General features: G+C 40.3%; 1 protein-coding gene and 1 long non-coding RNA gene across 4 annotated transcripts in view; both read right to left on the reverse strand.

Moving 5' to 3' along the window:
• tubgcp3 (tubulin, gamma complex associated protein 3) overlaps window positions 1–23,428 on the reverse strand; it is a 191,645-nt gene that overhangs the window by 131,080 nt on the left and 37,137 nt on the right. For 2 of the 3 annotated variants that reach the window (XR_004764538.1, XM_035411092.1), the window contains exons 7-11: window positions 14,169–14,281; window positions 6,474–6,599; window positions 6,292–6,360; window positions 5,966–6,098; window positions 5,481–5,647 (exon numbers count right to left, since the gene is read on the reverse strand). Coding sequence is in view for 2 of the 3 variants with exons in the window: in XM_035411092.1 (XP_035266983.1) it covers window positions 5,481–5,647; window positions 5,966–6,098; window positions 6,292–6,360; window positions 6,474–6,599; window positions 14,169–14,281 (608 nt within the window). In the remaining variant the exon portion in view is untranslated. The remainder of the gene's footprint in view (window positions 1–5,480; window positions 5,648–5,965; window positions 6,099–6,291; window positions 6,361–6,473; window positions 6,600–14,168; window positions 14,282–23,428) is intronic. The other variant, XM_035411093.1, reaches the window with a different exon arrangement.
• LOC118223969 lies at window positions 2,654–4,691 on the reverse strand. Its single transcript, XR_004764539.1, has 2 exons — window positions 3,382–4,691; window positions 2,654–3,186 (listed from the first exon to the last, which is right to left on the reverse strand). It is a non-coding gene; the product is annotated as an uncharacterized LOC118223969 (long non-coding RNA).

The raw sequence follows: 23,428 nt of genomic DNA on the forward strand, positions 1-23,428 counted from the left end.
CAGCCGCTCATGGCACGGTGCCACTAAACGAGACCCAACATTTAAAGTTAGAAGCTGCTTAAACACAAACACTTTCTTTAAGTGGAGTGTAAAGACGACCAGAAATCACTTCATGAACTCAAGTTAACCATCCCAGGACAAAGAACAGACACAAGCGACCCAGTGGAGAACCTGTACAATGCATCACCTCCTGGTCCCTTTGTTCCACGCTGCCAACACGGCGTGAGCCTTCGTTTCCAAGGAACAAACTTCTCCAACCAGAAAAAGGGACATGTTCAGTTGACTGACTGGATGAGACATTGCCCTGCATATGGCAAAGAACTCCAGCTTCCCTCTGCACTGGAAACCTCGACAGCTACCACTCCCCAAATGCGTTCTCCCAAAGGCCTCACAGTGACTACTGAAGGCTGCTACCCAAGTTGACTAACATCCCAGGCAATAGCTATACAGCTATCTCAGTCTTAACTGAGTTTAATGTTCAATATGTTTCCATTCATCTTTTCTGTTTTTCTGATCATTTGAATGAGTTTTTCGTTGTGTAAGAGTGTTACAGTGATTACGTGTTTTTAAAAGCCAACCCGAAAGTTCCGTCTGCCACGGGTTTCCTCAGCAGATTTCCAATGCTTTTTTCCCCAGAGAGATTTCAATTTCGTTTTCTGCTATAAAAATAAGGTCTAGCGAAAGCCAAAGAGAGTTTCACTGTTTGTTCTATGAGATAAATTACACCCATTCTCAATGGTGAATTTCGAAGCCCTTACTTATATAAAAGTAAGTTGCTAACAAATTGCTATATTGAAACTACAATGGTTGTCATGAGCAAGCGGGCTCGTATAGAAACTTGGATGGATGAATCCCTATGGGGAAAAAAGCATTTGAATCTGACGAGGGAACCCATGGCTCAAAAATGAAAACTTCTGGGTTTTAGGACTAGAAACTGTAACACTATGATGTGCATTGATTCACCTACAGCCACATAGTGCAACCACATGCAAGATCTCTTTTCTTCCAGAAACTCATGAGCTAAACGCCTAGTTACACGTAGGCCTATAGCTCATTTGCCTCTCCTTTGTCCAGAGACGAAGGGCACATGTGCATGCGCACGCACACACACACAATTTAGAGTTAAAATCCCTTTTCCTAATTTCCATTTACGTCCCCTCGTTTCCACTAACAACACTCAATTTGAACAATCTTTTCGAGTTCAATTTGTTGATCCCCTTTATGAATTTAAAAGCCTCAATCAATCACCCGAGTCTCCTTTTACTAAGTTGGAAGTGATTAACCATCTTATGTCTTTCCTCATAGCTTTAATCTTTCATACCAGGAATCAATTTGGTTGCTCTTCGAACCTTTTCCAGATCCTCAATATTTTTCTTGTAGTACAGTCCCCAGAACTATACACAATCCTCCAAGTGTGGTCTGTCTAACAAATGTGTAAGTATAACTTCCTTGGATTTATAATCAATACTTTTGGCTATATATCCCAGGATCCTGTTGGCATCTTTTGCTACTACAGCACAGTGCATAGAATCTGAAAGGCTTTGATCAAGCATTACTCCCAATTCTTTTTCAAATTGAGCACATTCCAATTTTGTTAGCACTCCCATAAAGTAATCCTGATAATGTTTTCATTTCCCCCATGCAGAACTTTACATGTCTATACTGAATTTGTCTATACTGAATTTCACTATACAGATTTGCAGATATACAGATTTCACTATGCAAATTTGACTAATGTACTTTCTATGTCCCTGTCAAGGTCATTGATATAAATGAGGAAGAGCAGTGGTCCCAGCACCGATCCTTGTGGGACTCCACTGCCCACAGTTCCCTGCTCTGATGATATCCCTCCTACAACTACTCTGTGTTCTACACAAGCGGCCAAAACCAGGCTTCGTTTTTGAAGCTCGCTTCCGGGTCTTGTCGAGAGACATTGCCCAATACCGCAACTGCGGTTGGCTCCAGTATTCCATTTCCATATCCTGTTTCCATGCAAGTCTATGGTACAAATGTGGTCAAAATACAAATTCAAATAAATTTTCCCACAAGAACATATAAACACAATGTGCGCATTTTCTTCATCTTATGTCCGTCCATGGGCGAAATTCATGAATTATTGTGTCATTTGGGTAATGTTTCTGTGGACCAATGAGGTACAGTTTGCGTCACTTCCTGATCACTGCGAGTTCCACAGGTGGTACGGCATGACATTTTTAAGCACAGCTTCATCGCCTAACGTTACTTTACCTCACCCTAACATGTTCGGGTTTCACCTACTTTAGCTAACCTAGTTAGTGCGCACGGATCACACACTTTAGTTAACCTAGTTAGCATGTATGGATGCTATCTTGCACGCATCAGTAGGAGCTAAGGACACACAGCTACAACCACCGATACAGATGTATGGACACGGAGACCGTGGTGAAGTTGGTTTCAAGTTGGATATTCCAGTAAGATATTCAATTTCGCTGACTCTGACAGCCAATTTCCCTGACTCTACCCTACTTCAACCCAGGGTTTAGAGCCGCAATGCAACGATCTTCATAACCGGCCGCTCAGTCAATGCAAATGGTTTAGGGACCGTCAGCAAATTACAGATTACAAATGTCAAAAGTCAATACCTCTTCAACCACATGAACTATAAACGTCAAAACAATTTTAAACTGCAACGTGTGCAGGAATGTTGCACAGCCATTGGTTTATTCATATCAGTGTTTGAATATTTTAAACAAATTTAGTTTGAGATTTTAACTTACAATTTCAATAGCTCCTAGACAAAAGGATCTAGAAACTTCAAACCACTTTTTAATTGTTCACAAACAATGTACACAGGTTGCACAGCCTTTGCTTTGTCCATTTTCATCTCATGCAATTTTATATGAATATTTCAAAGTTAGGAATTTCAATAGCTTTTTGGTCACATGACCTAGACACCCCAAATTACTACTGGATTGCTCACAGAATACTGACACGTTGCACAGCCCTTGGTTTTATGAAAAACGGGAATAACACACTTGACTAAAATGTATATACATTTCTGAACTATAAAGTTCGTCAACAGACAAAACACCTCTTGTAAAAAGGTTTGGGAATTTTTTAAAAACACACAGCAGACAAACAGCAGATAGACACAACATCAACAGAGGAACCAGCACATCACACTGGTTGTGGAAATCCTTTGGTTTTCTGAAAAATAGATAAAAATGTTTTATGTAAAAAAAAAAAGTGTATCAACATTTTTGATTTTCAAAGTCTGACAATTTTCTGGTCTGTGTGACAGTTGTCCAAAGGAAAATATAGGATTTTATTTGTTTAAATATGTTTTTTATTGACTTAGTTACAAATGGACATCAGCAACAGAGACAACACTTTCATCTTCACCTTGTTGAGGAGTGGTGTACTCATGCCTAGGCATAATTGATGGAGCCATCTTTTACAAGAGTCACACTGAATCTAAAAGTTAATTAACAAACAATAATTATCATGCTGATATTATTGTAAATACAGGTGTATTTATTACAGTAATTATAAACTCAAAAAGGCTATCTAACCTGCGCTTGTTCAAATAACAAAATCTGCGTATTCCAGATCTTTGCCATGAACATTTTCAGAGATTACCAATAATAACGTTGATACGTTTAAGGGATTTTCTGCCTGCTCATTTTTCAGCTCAGCATCCGTTACTGGGGCACACGTCGGTTTTCTTTCACATAAAAAAAACTAATACTTTGCTGTAAACTGTGCGTACAGACAAATTCACAATTAGGATGTTGGCTCTTCTCCTTTGCTCTTAATGGTCTACAAGAAAATGCAAATAATTTGAAATTCAAGCCTGCAAAATCATGATTAAAATACTTGGTAGATTTGTTAATCACCGCTGACGATGTTAATTTCTACTTGGTTAACGTGACTTGCGAAAGGTTAGCTAGTGTCTCCCAGCGAGTGAACACCACAAACGGTGGTGGTGTAACAGTTATTGGCTCATTAGACTAACTGACTGGGGCGAAAACCTTCGGTGAGAACTTGCTAGGTGAACAGCAGTTCTATGGGACATTTATCGCTAATGCATGAGCTAACCATGGCTAGCCTACCTAGCTCTGTCAAGCTGGTATGCTAGCTAAGCATACTCGCTGATGTTTAGCTAAGAAACATAAATTGAAGATAACTGAACATAATTAAATTGTTAATTTCATACATATGACGCAATGAAATAACAGTAGAGTCATGGATGGAAATTAAACTCCATAAACATTTGATAATATATTATAAAACATAACGGCAGACAGCCAGATTACCTCAAGTTCGTTCAGCAATCACTTTAGGGTGATGGATAAGTGAAGTAAGCTTGCAGGTTAATGGCTTTTCCACTCCGGACTGTCAATCACTTCCTAGGCTTCAATACGTTTTTTCCAGACCCACAGAGAGTCAATCGGTGACGTCACAGTGGCTTTGTCCATATTCTTAAAGAGTCTATGGTTCTACCCTGTAGCCAGTTCCAAATCCACTCTGAAACACCTCCTCTAATTCCTATTGTCTTCATTTTGCTAACAAGCCTCCCATGTGGTACGTTATCAAATGCCTTTTGGAAATCTACAAAATATCATGAGCCTCATTATAACCAAAAGACTTGTTAGCTTCTTCAAAGAATACCAGCAGGTTTGTCAGGCATGACCTTCCCTTGCAAAAACCATGCAGACTATCCCTTAGGATGTTGTTATTTTCAAGAAACACTTCTAACTTGTCTCTAATGATAGCATCCAGTATTTCACATGTGATGCAAGTTAAATTGACAGGCCTGTAGTTTCCTGGATCAGTGTGGTTCCCTTTCTTATATATTGGTATTGTATTACCTTGCTTCCCAGGCCTCAAGTATTTCTACAGTTTCTAAAAACTGTCTAAAACTGTCTAAAACCTATGTCTAGAATAACTTACTGCCGAGATGGAAACACAGAGACCACAACTTAAAAATGCGCAGGTGCCTCCGGACAGCTAGCAGCAGAAACCAGAAAGGAAAATAAATAAATAAAAAGGCACTTTTAACTATCTAATGTTAATCGTTGAATAAATAACACGTAAAATAACTACCTGGTGTGGATCACTCAGGTTACAACCAACGGACTTAACTACCTTTTATTAAATATCAATGACTGAAGGAACCCTTGCACTAGGAAATATTTTACTCATATCTCCGAACAAAATACAACCAAAATGTACCCAGAATCAGATTATAATAAACAGCTAATGTTAGTGCGTAACAATAAAGGCAAACACGGGAAATAGCATGTCCCGATTGGCCAGAACAGATTATGTTTATTTCTGATCAAATTTCTCCTCCAGTTCTGACTGGATGGAACAGAGCACATTTATCTTTGATTGGACAGAGCAGATGTGTTCATTTATGACTGGAGGACTGTCTGTTTATCTGCAATTGGACTAATCAGTGTTCATTTCAGAGGACCTGTTCCTGACTGGGCACTCACCTCATGGTAAGTGTCCTCCAGCTCACCATCATAGATCCAGCGATACAGGAAGTTGAGGATGGGGTGGGACACCAGGCCCAGGATGTGCTGCACCAGCGCCCGCATATAGGGGTCCCCCGTTTTCCCATAAGCATGCACGGCTGAGGCCAGCTCACCTCCTTTCCGCCCTGTGAGAGAGACAAGCAGCCACACACTGAGACATCCCAAAACATCTTTCCACTTGAACAGAAAGAAGGGTCTCATACTGGCGGCCTCACTGCAGTAACTGCGACCAGGGTTAAAATTTCAGTGAAAGACCGGTGCCGTTGCACCTTCTAGTAGGATAGCTCACCCTAACTTATCTAGACAAACCCAAGCCACAGCCAGCCACTGTAAAGCGCTTTGAAAAACATATATATGTAATAAATTGTAATTATTATAATTATTAAGGCCTGTTGGTATAGCAACTCCTCCCGGATTCACATTGTTCGGTGGTCTGTACTAACCTTGGCAGAAGTCCACAAGGGCCGCCAGGGTTTTGAGTCTGACTTTGGGGTCATAGGTCCAGACCAGGAGGCGGCGTAGGGTCAGGTTGCTCTCTGCTCCTAGATTCAGCCCTTGATCATCTTCAACCTGCAGCTGAGGCAAAAACACACACACACAGCACCTGAGGAACATTATGTCAAATCCCAGATGGGTTCCCATGTGCTATTTGTAAGTCTAATTGAACTATTAGGAAAATGTGCATACAAGGTTGTCCTCATTGTGCATTTTTAATGAGAACACACAAAGGGAGAAAGAGAGAACAGTGTTATGGCTTGACAGACCATACCTGTGAGTGCAGCACTGATAGCAGTCTGTAGTACTCCTTCAGCTCCTGGTGAAGTGAAGCACAGAAACTCTGCGGAGAGAAGCAATTCTTACACACTGAACACAAACACTGCATGACTCAATGTGAGCCTTTCAATCATCTCAAATCCCAAGAGACTCAGGCTGCAAAGAGGAGGGTCTCACCTGGCCCACAAGGCCAAAGGCTCGGTCCAAACTACGAGCGTCTGTGTACTTCCTCACTTTGTTATGGAGCCAGCCAAGTTCAGCCAGCCTGCTGCTGGTGTCTCTAAGAGACCTGGAGAGAAGAACCTGAAACACACACATAAGCACACATCAGGGTTCCTACACATTCTCCATTTAAAAATTCCAGACACTTCAATATTGCTATTTCAAGATTTCTTGGATTTACTTGGTACTAAATAGCTTGATGTTTATCATGGAAATAAATTATTTCAAGATCCAACTGTATGTTACATTCTGACTATTGTTATGAGCAATAAATCTACAGGTGCCAAGTAAACCTGGCCAGCCACCTAGCTGCCCAGCTATAACCTAAAAGCTAGACCTATGACTAAAGCTAAACTCTAATGGCTAAAGCACCCTAACCTACTGCATGTTGTGTGGCATAAAGGTATAAACCAAGCAAAAAAAAGAAAAACGGAAACAAAATGCGGTCTACCAAGGCAGTCCCCCCACCCCATACCGGCTGAGATCACAATGTTCATGTAGGACTGGACCAGCACTGCCTACAGGCCTCTTGGCCCAGTGTTGCGCCTTGCTTCTACTTTCCATTCAGTGGTTTTCGTGGAATCGAAACGCACACAAACAAATAGCCAACGAGAACAAAAAAGAAAAAAAGAACAAAATGCACGCAAGGGCAAGGCAGCTCACTGATGGAGAAGTGAGTGGGCAGATGTTTCCCGAAGAGTCCATCCCAGAAACTGACAGTATCAAGACAAAAATAAATAAATAAATAAATAAATAAAATATTTTAATGAAATAGATGGGGAGCTACCCCTTCAAAATGCCATCAGGCACACACACCAGTCAGGAGATCTCTTATCAAGTGCCACTTTTCCCCCAAATTGCACAATACAGTTTTTGTGTGCAATTAGAGGTGCTATATCTAACCTTATTATAATTTCTTTTTTAAATAAGACATCCACAGAGCTTACAGAAAGATGTAGAGCAAAAGTATTGCTTTTTATCCAAAAATTACACTGACTATGAATGTCATTTCAAATACATTTTACGGTCTGTAAGCAGTGTTGTGTTTATGTCTGTCTCAAACATCAGATACGGGGGGATAAAAGGCTCAATGTGACAATGCTCCTGAGCCACTAGCACGACCATCTTTTTCTCCCAAATAAAATGCGCAACCGGTTCCAAGTCAGTGTTACAGTGAAGAAATGGCTGAAATTGTTGGTATGCGCATGGCTCTACCACAGAGCCAGCTAAGCTAACGTTAGTTTACAGTTAGTTAAATCGAACAACACCACACACAGCTAGCCCACATAAGACAAATCACATCGCTAGCAATCTAGGTAGCTTATGCACTGCTATAATATACCACAAAGCTACTATATAAATATATATTATTCATTACTTGTCTGATGTAAGATTCACAACTTGGCATTTTGGATGCTACAACAGTCAGCTTCCCATCACAATACAATGAGCGCTATACTGTACCACCGTGGTGCACAAAGACGCAGGTTGTGAGAGAACCTGGTTGCCACTCGCAGGGGCAGTTTCGTTCGAGAGCAACTAGGGAGGCAATATCATTCTTTGGGATAGGATCGCAGTTCCCAGTATTGTCAATATATCCTATGAAAATACCAAAACAAAATTTAACTGGGCACTACTGAATACAGCTAAGAAAGACATTTTAATTTTCAGAAAATGCAATTATGAAAACCGTGGCCAGTGTAGTTTTTGCCAAATTTACTTAAATTTACTTATCATACTGTACAAAAATATAAACGCTATACTTTTTTTTTGCAGCCATTTTCAATGCATTTAAATAAAACCTCAAAGATTTGTTGTATGTGCACAAAGATCTTATTTCTCTCAAATTTTTCCCACAAATTTGTCTATATCACTGTTAGCTAGCATTTCACCTTTGTCAAGATAATCCACCTCCTGCACAAGTTTGGCATATCAAGATGCTGATTAAAAGCCATGATCACTACACAGGTGTTCCTTATGATGGAATTAATAAAAGGCCACCCTAAAATGTTGAGTTCTTTGTTGTTCAACACCATGTCACAGATGCCTCAAGAGTTAAGAGATCATGCAACTGGCATGCTGACTGCAGGAATGTTCTGCAGCGCTGTTGCCAGAGTAATGGGTGTTCATTTCTTCACCATAAGCCACCTCCAGCGTCGTTTCAGAGATTTTGGAAGTTCGTCCAACAGGTCTCACAACCGCAGACCAGCCCAGGACCGCCACGTCCGACTTCTTCACCTGCGGGATTGTCTGAGGCCAGCCACACGGGCAGCTGATGAAAAGGTTGGTTTACACAACCGCAGAATTTCTGCACAAACTGTCCAAAATTGCCTCAGGGAAGCTCATCTGCATGCTCAACGTCCTCACCGGGGTCTTGATTTGTCTGCAGTTCGGCATCACAATTGACGTGAGAAGGCAAGAGCTCAACTTCGATAGCCACTTCTTCCATGTTCTCCCAGTTCTTCCATGGCCTGCATACTCACCAGACATGTCACCCATTGAGCATGTTAGGGATGCTCTCGACCGGCTCATATGACAGCGTGTTCCAGCTATTGCACAATGCCCCTTGGTCTATAGATTGTAACATTGACCACTAGGCCACTAGCTGTTAAGACTGGAAATATTTCAGACTAAAAAGATATGGGTATTTTGCGTGTGTATGCGAGATTTTGATTGGCTTGTGCAGGTGAAGGATTGGCTGGTGTCGGTAAAATGTAAAATGGGGGAGACATTTTGTTTGTGGGATAGGCGACAGGAAGAAGAAGAAGATATGCCATCCCGCCAAGTTACGCCTTGGCGGGGTGGCATGCCCCATACCTATACAGCACCGAGAGTTTGGCACTTTTCAGGGTTCCCCACAGAAATAACCACAACAGCCACAGACACTCAGCCCTTAAAAACATTAAATTCTATACATTCTCACCCCATTTCAACAGACAGAATTCATAAACAACTTCACATGTCCACACAATAAAGCCCCAAACTAAGGGGTTTTTGCCTTTTCTCCTTCTTAGCGTTGCTTTGGAATACAGCTTATTTAATTTCGGTGAGGCAAGATAGCCTATATTGTTTGTAGTACAGTAAATTGGCATCATTTTGATATTGTTACGCGCTCCACCCCCTTTTGTGTTCTTCTCTCTCTCCTCTCTATTTTCTTCTCCCAGGTGCTCCTGATCTGGCAAATTAGCAGGTGTCCCTGCCCCTTATATAAGGGAGGCTGGAGGAGAAGGAGCTCTCTCTCCCGGAGGAAACAGCCTTCCTGACCGCCTTAGCGTTGTTGCTCCTTATTTTGTGTTTATTTCCTTTTGAGGATGGAGGTCTGGTAGGTCAGTTTTCAGAGCGTTATTTGTTAGTTCAGTTATACACTGTTTTGATAGTTTGGGGGGGGGAGTTCTGGGTTCGACGGCCCATTTTGTGGTTGCCCCAGACTTCCCCATCTTTTTGTTCTGTTTGGCCAGGTCTCCAGACTCCCATAGTTTTGGTAAATTTATGGCAACTTCTGTAAATAAAATCCTTTTGCTTTGAAACTAATCCTCGGGTGTGGCATCCTCTTTATATGTTGCTGGTCACAAGGTTGAACCAACTGTTTTGTTGTTGTGGCCGTAACAGATATCAATACTTTTAATGGCAGGCCTAGATTTTGCCAGTTTGAATGAATGAGTTAGAGACAGTGTATGTCTTGTATGTGTGAGTAACTTGGCATTTTTGTATGTTGAAAACATGTTTTTTATGAGATTATAAAATACCACAAATCTATTTGAAGACACTCAATTTCAAGAATAACGTATATAAACGAAATATTTTTAGCAGTAATACTTGCATAGCAATGATGAAATCATATCTGTGTTCAGTACATAGAGACAGAGACAGTAAATTAATGATTTTCTGTCTTACTCCAGAAAACGATGTCAGCTAGGTCTATCAGCAAACAAATGGCTTAGCTATGCTCAGAAGTCCTCAATAATAATAGTATTTTCTGAGAAATTACGAAAAATCGTTCACAATGTTTCGTCAGGTGCATTGTCTTTTACTGCTACCAGAGAGTGAATGCGATGAGGAGAAAACTTTTGCTTACGCTGATATAGAAAACGCTATTCCAAAAGCAAAATTAGACATGTTATACATCGTTACAAAGCTTATACTCTCACCTACTGATTAAATGAACTGTCAATCAAGACAGACTGTACTAAAAAGGGCAGAAACGCCGTAAACAACACCTGTAGTATTACGCACAGCTATTTTGGAAGGTACCCAGGCGTCACGAATGCACGTATTTCACGAACGGATTGTCCAAGACAATATATGACCACTCAGTCTCTACATCTCTACGCGTAAAACCAATGCTAATGTTGTATATCTATTCAATATTTAGTCTCAGATATTGACTGTAGAATGACATGGTATAATTTTTGAAAACTTTGTCTTGTTTATTTCGTTATTCAGTGAGCAGCGTTTTCACTGTTGTATTGGCATATCTTAGGGTTATTGTCAGGTTTATCCTGTTGCTATGACGGAATACAATTTCTGAGTGGCGAATGAATATTTTTATGAATGCCCAGATAGACTATATTGTCCATTATGTCATGGGTGGGGGGTGTAGTTTCAGATCAGACTGCAGGGAGGGGGTGCCTGTTAAATGAACGGCCAGAGAGACAATGGTGGTGCTGCAAAACTCCATATTCGGCATAGTTGTCGTGTATCATCTACTAATGAATCTAAAACAAAGCGTTTCTGTTTTTGGCTGGACTGCAACAGCGGGGCCAGCCCTACAAACGCGAATGTCTGTGACTGAGTGACTGAGTGATCTGACTGAGTGATGAAATTACACCATTGGCCGGCCGGATCACGTGTGTTAGGTCCAGCCATATACTAGGTTTTAGGGCAGGGTCGGGGAAGCAATGGAAGACAGTGCCAGAGTGCATGCTACCAAAAGTTCGTTGGTAAAAGCTTTTTGAAAGGAAGAATAATTACTTTTGTTTGGCATGGATCCATTTGAAGACAATATCGGGTCAGTTTGTTTAGTCTGGCAAAATATTAAGCTTTTAATGGTCTTAACAACAAATCATTGGTCAGAATATTAGCAAGAATTAAACAAATGCACTCCTGAGACCTCCTGTGCCACCATTTGCTTGTTTACTTTTGTTGCAGTAAACTGTTTGGGGAAAAGCTAGAGGATGGTCAAGGAAAAAAAGTTTCTTTCATCTACAATTTGTGTTACCATGCATGTATGTGTATGCATGTCTCTCGTACCCTACATTCAAATATATTAATTCTTATTATCACTATTATACTATTATAACTCATGACAAACACAGTACAAAGATATGATAACTTACCAAAAAAATATTTTCAACATACAGAAATTCCAAGTTACTAACATTTACAAACCACTATCTAGAGGTCATTACTTCAAATCTACGCCTGCCATTAAAAGTACTGATATCAAAATTGTGCCAAGTTACATGAAACAATATCATCTATCTTAGCTCACACACATTAAACAAGCTGTATTAAAGCTTTTATCTTTCGTACCTGGAACAAATTTGGTTGCCCTTATTTGAACCTTTTTATGTGCCTCTATATCTTTTTTGTGGTACAGTCCCCAGAACTGCATCCAATACTTAATGTTGTCGGACAAAGATATTGTATAAGATAAGTAAAACACCCTTAGATTTATACTCAATACTATTAGCTATATATCCTTGCATCCTGCTTGACTTTTTTACTGCTACAGCACAGTCCCTAGAACCTGAAAGGCTTTGATAAACCATTACTCCCAAGTCTTTTTCAAATTTTGCACATTCCAATTTTGTTCCTCCCATAGAGTAGTCCCCTGCTGTAGGTTTTGGTTTCTCCCATATAGAACTTTACATTTAGCTGTATTGAATTTAATTTGCCAGATTTCTGCCCACGTCTGAGGTGCGTTCAAATTCAGCGAACAAGACAAACGTTTGAAAACTATTTCAAACTTTTTTCCGTTAGCTTTGTGTTCGCCGCGAACATTTCCAAGCGAAAGGTCTGAAAAGATAGTTTGCGGCGAACAAAAATGGAGGCTGAGACTGAGGGAAATGTTCCCAGATGGGTATTTCAATTGAATATTCCGTTAAGTGTGATTAGTTTTTCCAACAATGTTATTGCTAACGCTAGCCAATGTTATTATTGTTCGCTAGCTAGCTATTGTTTTTTGTTATCATCGATGATCACAGGAGTGGCTGTGAGTACAAACGCTCTCGTCGCCATGTCTGTTTATGTTTAATGCAAACAATTTGGAATGTTCGGAAAAAGCCGTTCAAATTGAACTGTTCAAAGAAAACATGTTCGCCACGAACATTCGCCTCTGTTCGCTGAACTTGAACGCACCTCTGGATTCTTTTTAAATCTACTTGGATTACTTACTAGATTCCACGAGGAAGAATAAAAATATCAGCGACCAAAGCTAAATGCTCCCAGTTTTATATCGTCCGCAAATTTAATGTAAGAAGAGTATGAGTATGGCCCACGTACCAGCCAGTTTAAAGGGCCAAATTACTTGATAGAATTTAGAAAACTTTGGGCAGCATTGCTGTGGAATACACAGACTTAAGATACTAAATCTCTTCAAGCTTAGTAAAAGGAGACTTCGGGGCCATTTGATTGAGGCTTTTAAATTCATAAAAGGGATTAACCACTTTGCGCAATGCCGCTAGTAGTCGGCACGCCGGGGTGCCTAGATAACTCAATTCAGACATTCTGTGTTCCTCCAACCAAATTATGAGTTGAAAACACAAACTTGTTGTTCTAGATTTATTAGTAGAGGAATCAGGACAACTATGCCGAATATGGAGTTCCGCTGCGCCACCACTGTCACGCTGGTCATGCATTTACCAAGCACCCTCTCCCTGCAGTCTCATCTGTGACTACACCCCCCACGCATGACACACTGGACAATAGTGTCTATTTGGGCATACATGAAAACATTCTTTTACCACAACAGCCGAAAGAATGACACATCTGTGAAAAACGCTGCTCACTGAACACTGAAATAAACAAAGAGGAATTGTTTAAGAATCATACCATGTCATTCAACTGTCAATATCTGCGACTAAATATGGAATAAATATGCAACCTTACCATTGGTTTTATGCGTAAAGATTTCAAGGAGTGGTCATATATCGTCTTGGACAATCCGTTTGTGAAATATGGATCGATTAATTTTCGATTAAGCCAGATTGTCCTACAAAGAACAAAACTGTAAACGTGTGGTATTACGCACAGCTATTTTGGAGGGTACCCAGGCGTCACAAATGAGTGTTGAATGGCCTTTACCAGGGGCTTAATTATTGGCGGCTATAAGGAAACCGGTATAGCAACAACATCAACTTGCATTCAGCATGACATTCTACACTACCTCCACATTCACCAATTCACACATTAGATAATCAATCACACATCATAGATTCTGCTTGCTGCTATCCTTCTGGGACTTTCATACCAACCAGTGCTGGAGAACCAGGACTCGCCTTCTGTTTCCCAGACCCTACACTACAATCCACAGAAAACATTATTCTATCAATTTCATAAAAAATAGACATTCACCGATCTCAGTCAGCAAAAAAAAAATGCAAAGAGAGGACAGAACCTTCACATGAATGAATAAATAACCATACATACCTTTTCATCAATTTTATAGCAGTTAGCCTGGCTGCACATTTTAATGAACTTGCCATCGATTCCCTGGAAGACATACAGAATGTCTCTGACGAGGGTTGCTTCGCCGATTTCAGCTGTGCGGAAGGAGAATAGCAGTGAGATGACAAACCTTGATCATGACAACTAAAAGGTTACTTATTTGACCAGCACGGCATGGTACAGGACAGCAAGCATTCGTATTCTACCCGTGCCATGTTGCCTGTTGCGCTTCTCCATTACACAACAGACCCATGAAGGTAGGAGGAGTCATGGGAGGAGTAAAGCGGAGTAAAACGTCCTAAATGTGTAATAATTAACTTTTGTATGTATTTCTATACTCCGTACACTCGTATGTTTTCTTGTATGGGGATGGGACAATATGAAAACAATTTTCACCGTCCACCACGTTTTGGCAATGTTCCAACACTCTCGTCATCACTGTTGCATGTATCACAAAAACTATTATACTACTAACGCTAACATTACAGTGTGAAATATCCACATTATATAATACCACTAACTTATTTAAAGACACTCAATTTCAAAAATAACGTACATAACCAAAATATTTGAGCAGTAGTACTTACATAGCAATGATGACATTATATCTGTGTTCAGTAGATAGAGACAGAGACAGTAAATCAAGTTCTATCCACTTATGTTTTGCTCCAGAAAACAATGTCAGATAGGTCTATCAGCAAACATTTGGCTTAGCTATGCCCAGAAGTCCTCAATAATAATAGTATTTTCCAAGAAATTACGAGAAATAGTTGACAACATTTCGTTACGTGCAGCGTCTTTTCTGCTAACACAGAGTGAATGCGTAAGTGAATGCGATAAGAAAATTTTCGGTTACGCTGACCTATAAAACGCTATTCCAAAATCAAAATCATTGGGATGGGGCATGTCCCATACCTATACAGCACCGAGAGTTTGGCACTTTTCAGGGTTCCCCACAGAAATAACCACAACAGCCACAGACACTCAGCCCTTAAAAACATTAAATTCTGTACATTCTCACCCCTTTTCAACAGACAGAATTCATAAACAACTTCACATGTCCACACAATAAAGCCCCAAACTAAGGGGATTTTGCGTTTTCTCCTTCTTAGCATTGCTTTGGAATACATCTTATTTAATTTCGGTGAGGCAAGATAGCCTATATTGTTTGTAGTACCGTAACTTGACGTCATTTTGATATCAATACTTTTAATGGCAGGCCTGGATTTTGGCAGTCTGAATGAATGAGTTATAGACGGTGTATGTCTTGTATGTGTGAGTAACTTGGCATTTTTGTACGTTGAAAACGTGTTTTATATGAGATACATGTTATACATCGTTAGAAAGCTTATACTCTCACCTACTGAATAAATGAATTGTCAATCAAGCCAAACTGTACTAAAAAGGGCGACAACACCGTAAACAACAGGTGTGGTATTAAGCACAGCTATTTTGGAAGTTACCCAGGCATCACAAATGCACGTATATTTCACAAACGGATTGTCCAAGACAATATGACCGCTCAGTCTCAAAAGGGACATCTCTATGCGTAAAACCAATGGTAAGGTTGTATATTTATTTGGTCCCAGATATTGATTGAAAAATTTGCTAGTTAACATTACTCTCTCTTGCTGTTGTGGTATTTGCTGTTGTGGTATTTAAAAATGGCGGTTGCTGCCGGTGAACAAACATCAACATGGGATGACGTATTTGTGACGATTTCCATTGACTAATCAACGGTCTGCAGTATCGAACTGTAGCACAGATAGTACCTTTGGTACCTACCCCAGAGCAGGAACTAAAATCGGCAAGGGTACTTGCACCTGGCACGGGTCAGTTGGCAGTGGAGAAAGCAAACCAAAGCGGGAGCACGGATTACGGTACGACACGGTAGTGGAGAAGTGCCATTATTGAAAAACTGGCTGGAATCCTCACACCAAGATAAACTGCACACAGGAGAGTTGTAGTTGAAAATATTAAGGGGCATCCAGCAGCCTGGTGGTACATGCCGCTTTTCCCTCCATGCATAATATCGAATTAATATTCAGTATGACGTGCAAAAACAGAGACAAACTGCTTACTGACTGGGAAATGGGGTCAATTGAGACAGTTGCCAAACCAGGGAAACTACACAACAAAGAATGGAGATAAACAAAACAAGGCAAAATTCAATTTATATTTGAACAACCACCAGTTTCAGCATTCACAAAATGCCAAAAGAGCATTCATTAAGATGTGTGCTTTCACAAATAAATCTTTCCCACATTGACTAATGGACAAATTATTTCAGACAAGACCTAAGAATCTCCTGTGCTTTAAACCCATGTTTCTAATTGTTCCACTGTCACAAACAGATGTAATGTTAAAACTAGAGCTGAGATGATAATCGATAGGAATCGATAAAACTGGACAAAATTATTGAAAATAATAATATGGACTTAACTGGAAACAGTATGTGTATTCAATATTCAAATAAATCTAGGTTCACAGTCTGTAGTTTCTGTTGGTGGCAGAGTGAAGCGACAAATCAAAAGTCACAACTAAACACCAGTAAAACTAGAAGAAATTTCCTTAAAACAATATCATGTTCAGTTACAGTAATTAACTGTGGCAAAAACTACTGCCAAGTAAAACAGTTATTTGAACAAATATGAATATAACTGGTTACTGACTCAAGAACAAACAAACCACTTTTGTTTTTGCTGAAGGAGTTTCATGGCTATCATAGAAACAAAAGGAATTATGATTACAATCAAACAACCTCAGTGGACATGACAACAGTTTTCTTGGCATTTCTCAAAAAAACAAGCAAAAAAATAGTTTAAAAAATACTTCTTTTTTTTTTTTTTTTAAGGCACCATCATACCCACGACAAAGCATCTTTGATGGTGTTCAGAAAGAGAAAAGTACCCACATTCTTTGGCTTAAGTACCCACATTCTTTGTACACAATCTGACCTGCCTGACTGAACACCCACTCAGAAGGGACAGGCACGGCTGGAATGCCTATAAACATTAGTGCTGGGAAGGAGGGATTCCAAAAGCGTTCCGTGTTTCTTTTCCACCACATTAGAGGATCATCCTTTACATTGATGGCAGGCTCTGCGAAGAAAGTAGCCATTTCACACTCAATGGTGTTCTCTTAGCAGCTCCTTCGCTGGGTGCTGCAGACAGGCTCTCTTCACAGCCAGTGCTACGCTGGCTTTGGCCTCAGCTGTGAGGAAGTCAAAGTATCTGAATCTTGGGTCAATGTATGATACGATAAACAGTGGCGCTAGCATTTCATTGGAAGTGTCTACCTCATCTAGCTTGAAATGACGGATGAGATTGTCAAGACGACCCTGTCACACATTTTCAGCTGTATTGCTCAGTGCAGTGTCACCCTCATTGCAAATATTTACCAGGCGCTCTCTCATCCCAGTTTAAACAGGCAACACACAGTGTGATGTGAAACCCTTTTCTGGGGCAGGAACAGCAGTAGCCAATTCAGCCATTACCCTCTTTGTGCAGAGGCAAAAAAAAGAGGCAGTTTTACACTGTAGTATAAGGCTATACAACTCCAGATATGCACATCATACACACATACACACATGTATAATGCCTTAACTTAAAGAAAACCCCTATAAGATTTAATTTCACAACTTAGAATTATTTTTCATTTTATATACATTAAGGGCTGTAAATGCACGAAACCCTTGCAAAAAATGTTAAACATAGTTGTAATTCTTAAGGTATAGGAGGTTTTGCTTTATGATGGCAATACCTGATACAGAGGTATTTGAAAATAATGACAGGATTAGTTTCATCATAAAACTTCTAAAGCATATATATATATCTAATTCTCTGTAAACGTCAATGAGAGCTTTCACTTTGAAAAGGTGCGACAAAAATAGGCAAGAAAATGTCATCAGCTGTGTTCCAATTCTTGTTAAAGGAGAGTTTGACTTTTTCTTTGTTGTTGCTTCAAACATCCATTAAATATTTTGCCAGTTTTTTAAGATTCAGTAAAACACATTATTACTTTTGTATCCTCTCAATGCATTTGAAGTTGTGTGATCTGTACTATCCACCATATGGCGTTTTTCCATGACTTGCACAGTATTCTGAACAGTGATGCCATCTTAAACGCATGTTTCCACAAACTTGGAAATTCGCCAATGCTTATGTTTTGCTTGTAGAAATCAAGCAGATCCATGTTGCTGTGCCTGGCCTTCAGCTGACAGTTGTCCTGCAGTTCAATTATCTCTAGCTGCATGCACTCTGGCACCTCTGGTAGTGTCGTGTATAGCCAACAGGGGGGACATAGCTCAGGAGGTAAGAGTGGTTGTCTGGCAGTCGGAGGGTTGCCGGTTCGATTCCCCAGCCCTGGCGTGTCAAAGTGTCCCTGACGAGCTGATTGGTACCTTGCATGTCAGCCTTTCACCGTTGGTGTGTGAGTGTGTGTGTGAATGGGTGAATGAGAGGCATCAATTGTAAAGCGCTTTGGATAAAAGCGCTTTATAAATGCAGTCCATTTGGCAGCAGAATCTTGCAAATACTTCTCAATATCTCGTCTCATATCACTCATACAATCAGGCACAGTCCGGCGAGACAAGCTAAGGTTCTGAATTTCAGTTTTTCTGGAGCAAGTATTTGTGCTGCAGCAACAATTCACCCCTTTATAAAATTCCCCTTCAGAATACGGCCTCAGTCTTTTACGGCCTCAATCAATCGCAACATAACTTGCCTCTGTGACACTGTCCAGCTCGTTTCTAGGCCGCAGGAAAGACGCTTGTTGTGCAGCGAGATTATTGCTCAACGCCTTGATTTTCTCTGCTCGTACCATTCCTTCAAGAGTAGCATAACTTGCAAGTCTGCAGGTGTGATATCTCTCAAGATTGCTATTTTTGAGAACGGCAAGAGCTTCTCCACAAATTAAGCAAACGGACTTGCCTTTCACTTCCACAAAAAATAATCCTCCATCCATTCGCTTTAAAAACAAGACCTTCAGCATCAACTTTTCTTCGCTTTGCCATTTTTCCAATTAAATCTTCTTGGATTACTTTAGTAGATTCCAAACTGTTAGCGGGGCCTCCCAGTTTTGTATCATCTGCAAATTTGACTAATTTGACTAATTTGACTAATTTCACTTTCTATGTCCCTGTCGAGGTCATTGATATAAATGAGGAAGGGCAGTGGTCCCAGCACTAATCATTGTGGGACTCCACTTCCCACAGTTCCCTGCTCCGATGATATCCCTCCTACAACTACTCCTTGTGTTCTACCCTGTAGCCAGTTCCGAATACACTCTGAAATAAATCCTCTAATTCCTACTGTCTTCATTTTATTAACAAGTCTCTCGTGTGGTACTGTCACGGAGTAAGCCGTTTCATGGAAGACTTTCCATGCTGCAATCACTGGGTGTCTAAATGCCGGCAATTTTAACATCTTTTAGTTTACACTGAATGGTAGCAGTTACAAGTCATATGATCTGGTTTGTCCGTACCCACTATTAACAGCGTGTCCATATGCATTTAGAAAGACCTACCGGTATTCTTAAATAACATTGGAAGAAAAACACGTAGTACAAATACATTTGTTAGCGTTTATTGTTAGTATTCTGCCAAAACAAGAAACAACAATCTATATTCAACTTGCATTCATTCAGCGTTCTTCCGTGTTGTATCTCCCGCAAAACAGACGTGGCTGTACCAAGTGGTATTTTTGTAGAGGATTTTCTGGGGGTGTTATCAGACTGTGCCATTGTAGGAGGGGTGATTTAGTGAGCAGCATACTAAAAGGCATATTAATGCTGTTCAGAACCCGGTAGATTATGGAAAGGTGAATTCCTATGTTCGTTAACTTGTCTGTAATTACTGTGATTGCTTACTGATTTAAAATAAGCAATTGGTAGTGTTTGTTGTTTTAATTGGTGCTTATTACTGCAATGGTAGGAGCTGCTGCTTTAAAGGGCCTGCATTAAATTCCTCGGGGGAATTGGGTCACCAGTGCAGTAAAGACATTACGGGTAGTTATGTGTGCAGGGTCTGAGGAAGACATAACCTGGCAACATATGCCCATTTAATTTCATTTTTGTACAGTTTTTGTTTTTTGTACAGTTTTGTGATGTACCATAATCTGTATATAGTTTGACACTGACTATCCACCTGCTGAAAAATAAATAAAAAATCACTCGTTTTGGGGGGATCACGTGACCACCAAACACCGACCGAACACCATGGTCGGAGAAAACTAAGGCTCCTCGCCAATCCCTCATATTTTTACTTTAAATTGTGGCAAACCCCCATTTTAACTACTATATATTTTGTGAAAACGCGCGACTAACATGGGAGACCACAAAAGAAATCTTAACTCGCCATCTGCAGCTTCTTCTGGTAAGAAAATAAAATCGGCGACAGTGGCTAACGATGTTAGCAACATGGCGGACACAATCTTCCAAGCACTGTCGAAACAACAGCAACTTCAGGCAATCATTGCATCCGCTATTAACAATGCTATGGTGGATGTGAAAAACTCTCTGAGCGAGCTTAAAACTCTCACATGAAAATAGTGTCAGGGCTGATGGGGAAAGTGGATCGAATTCAGGCTGAAACAAGAGCGTTGAAAAGTGACATCACAAGCTGCACAGTCGGGATGACTAAACTGGAGCTTAAGGTAGTTGAGATGGAGGATCGATCGCGAAGAAATAATCTAAGGCTAGTTGGTTTAGCAAATAACAGAGAAGGAAACAATGCGGTCGAGTTCTTACAAGAAATGCTTCCAAAGTGGTTGCCAGCGCTAAAAGGTCCAATAGAGATAGAAAGAGCACACCGAATTTACAGTCAGAAGCCATCAGACAACCCGCAAACTCTCATTTTCAAGGTACTCCGCTATACGGATCGCTAAGCAATCTTAAGAAGCTAGAAAAGCAGGCAACATCGAGGATGCCGACAGGAAACTCGTTTTTCGTCAACTACAGCAATGCAACGGCACAACGACGGAAGGCTTTCTCTGGAATCCAAAAAGAACTATATAAAGCCGCGTTTCCACCGCAGGAACTATACCCCGGAACTAGGAACCTTTTGAGGAACTCAGTGCGTTTCCACCGCAGGAACTAGGGTCTAAATTTAGTTCTGGGGGCTTTGTTTTACCCCCCAAAACGTTCCTGCTCAGGGGGTAGTACTTTCCGAAAGTACAGGAACCTTTTGGGTGGAGCTTGCAGCGCTGAACATTTCTGATTGGTCGAGTACTCGTAGCATTTGTGTTGTATTTATTTTCCGCCATTACCTGCCATGTTTGAAAATATGCAGCGGCAAACCAATTTATTTTCATAATAACTTCAAATCAAACTTGTATGTTATGCGGCGCAGTAGCCTACTTTTGGTTATAGCCTGTCAACGTCTTGGAATTATAACGTGTGCTCTTCTGTTCTTTTCTTGCTTTAGTATTCGTTTTATAAAATGCTAAGCATTCGTGCTGGGACAGCATATTACGTAGGCTACCAAAACATTCAAACGGATTAATTCGGTTGCTGAATATTTTCTTCCGGATTTTCTTTGTTAGCCCGTTGTAATTGACTCAAAACGTTTGATACAGTTATGTGAGGTATGCGGTAGTTCTGCATAATTAACATTGGTGATACAGTACAAGCAAACTGGAAATCACCGCACTTTTTATCCGGGTAAAATAACAGGTTAATTATAGTAATCTTCCCTTTAGCTTTTTCAGACTGCTGTAATTTTACTCAATTTTACTGCCATTTTTCAATTCCACGAAAAGACCAGGAAGACTATGGACTCATTTATGGTGCATGGTTCGCATCTGGAGGGCACACTTCGCTGCTCGGCTAGCAGTAACTTCGAAGGAAAGCAAACGGTGGCTGTACCACTACTAATTTACATTTTCACGCAAGTCCGAGTTTTCGTTCTATTCTTGTCATTTTGCGATTAGCCTATATGGAATTGACGACGAGAAAGTAATAAAACAGCAAATTGTTTACAACGTGTGCATGTTTTCTGCTGTTAATTAATGTGTTTGAGAGGATATATGAAAATCAATAAATACAAAAGTAACCATATATAGTCATTGTTGGTAACCCGTTGTATATAAGTGGAATAAACCCCTCCGGGCTGTCCCGGTTATTAGAAAATAATGTAGGCTACTTCGGTGGTAGTATGGGGTTACAGAAGAAATCATATGACAGATGGACCGACGACAACGTCAGTGGGCTAATTTGCCTAATCTTCGCGGTACTTTAGACCCCGGTGGAAACGCAGACAACCATTGGCTGAAGGAACCTTTTAGTTCCTGGTAAAGTAGTTCCTGGGACTGAAAGTTCCGGGTAATTTTGGTGGAAACGCGGCTAAACTTGGACCTCCCTTCTTTTCTCATCTACCCAGCTACACTTCGTGTCACGTCCAGAGTCCTTTGGAACTGTTGAACAGGCTGAGGATTTTCTACAAAAAATTCTAACCCTAAAACACAGCTAAGACGACAGCTCTTCCCAGATGCGCCAAAAGCTGCTGACTTTGAAGTTTCCCCGATTGATGTGGATTCTACACTTTTCATGGAGGTGGCCCTGCACTTTAGAGACTGACAAGCTAACATCATTAGCTAACTTAGAAACTAACTGATTGATTAGCACCTGCGAGGACAGTGGCCAATAGAAATATCAACCATAGGACTCACCAGCAAACTATATAGCTAAGTAAAATTTAACGGTTGTTTAAATTTATTTACTTTACAGTAACTTTATGGGCTGATTTATGTTGAACTAAACAAATGGCGGTGTATTACAGTTTTAAACCTGGTGTTACTTTAAACAACGTAGGTTAGATTTCTCTACTATAATCTGATGCTAGACTAGCTGACTACTGGTTAAATAATTAGCTGGCTAGCTAGCTACTTCTTTATCCGCCAACTATCTTGAACTAAGTCATAACTAGCTAGCAATATGTAACGTTAAGTTTAAAATATTAACGTTACAGAGTTGAATTTACAATGAATGAGTTATAACTAGGGGGATAAATTGACCTAAACTCCATTGTGCTACTGCTTACTAACCAGTTAGCTACCAATTTACAATGTAGGAGGAGGGCGTATTCATTCAAGCTCACAATCTTAATATTGTTTAAAGTTGTAAGGTGTTTATAATGTTTGGGGTAACCAAGAATATATAGCTATCTGTTATTAAGAGGGATGGTTCGGCTTTGGTATCTACGAACCGCATTACGATGATGTCACGGAGTTTAAAAGAAAGAGGGG

Source organism: Anguilla anguilla, chromosome 3 (genome assembly GCF_013347855.1).
Source record: "Anguilla anguilla isolate fAngAng1 chromosome 3, fAngAng1.pri, whole genome shotgun sequence".
NCBI classification, from domain to species: Eukaryota; Metazoa; Chordata; class Actinopteri; order Anguilliformes; family Anguillidae; genus Anguilla; species Anguilla anguilla.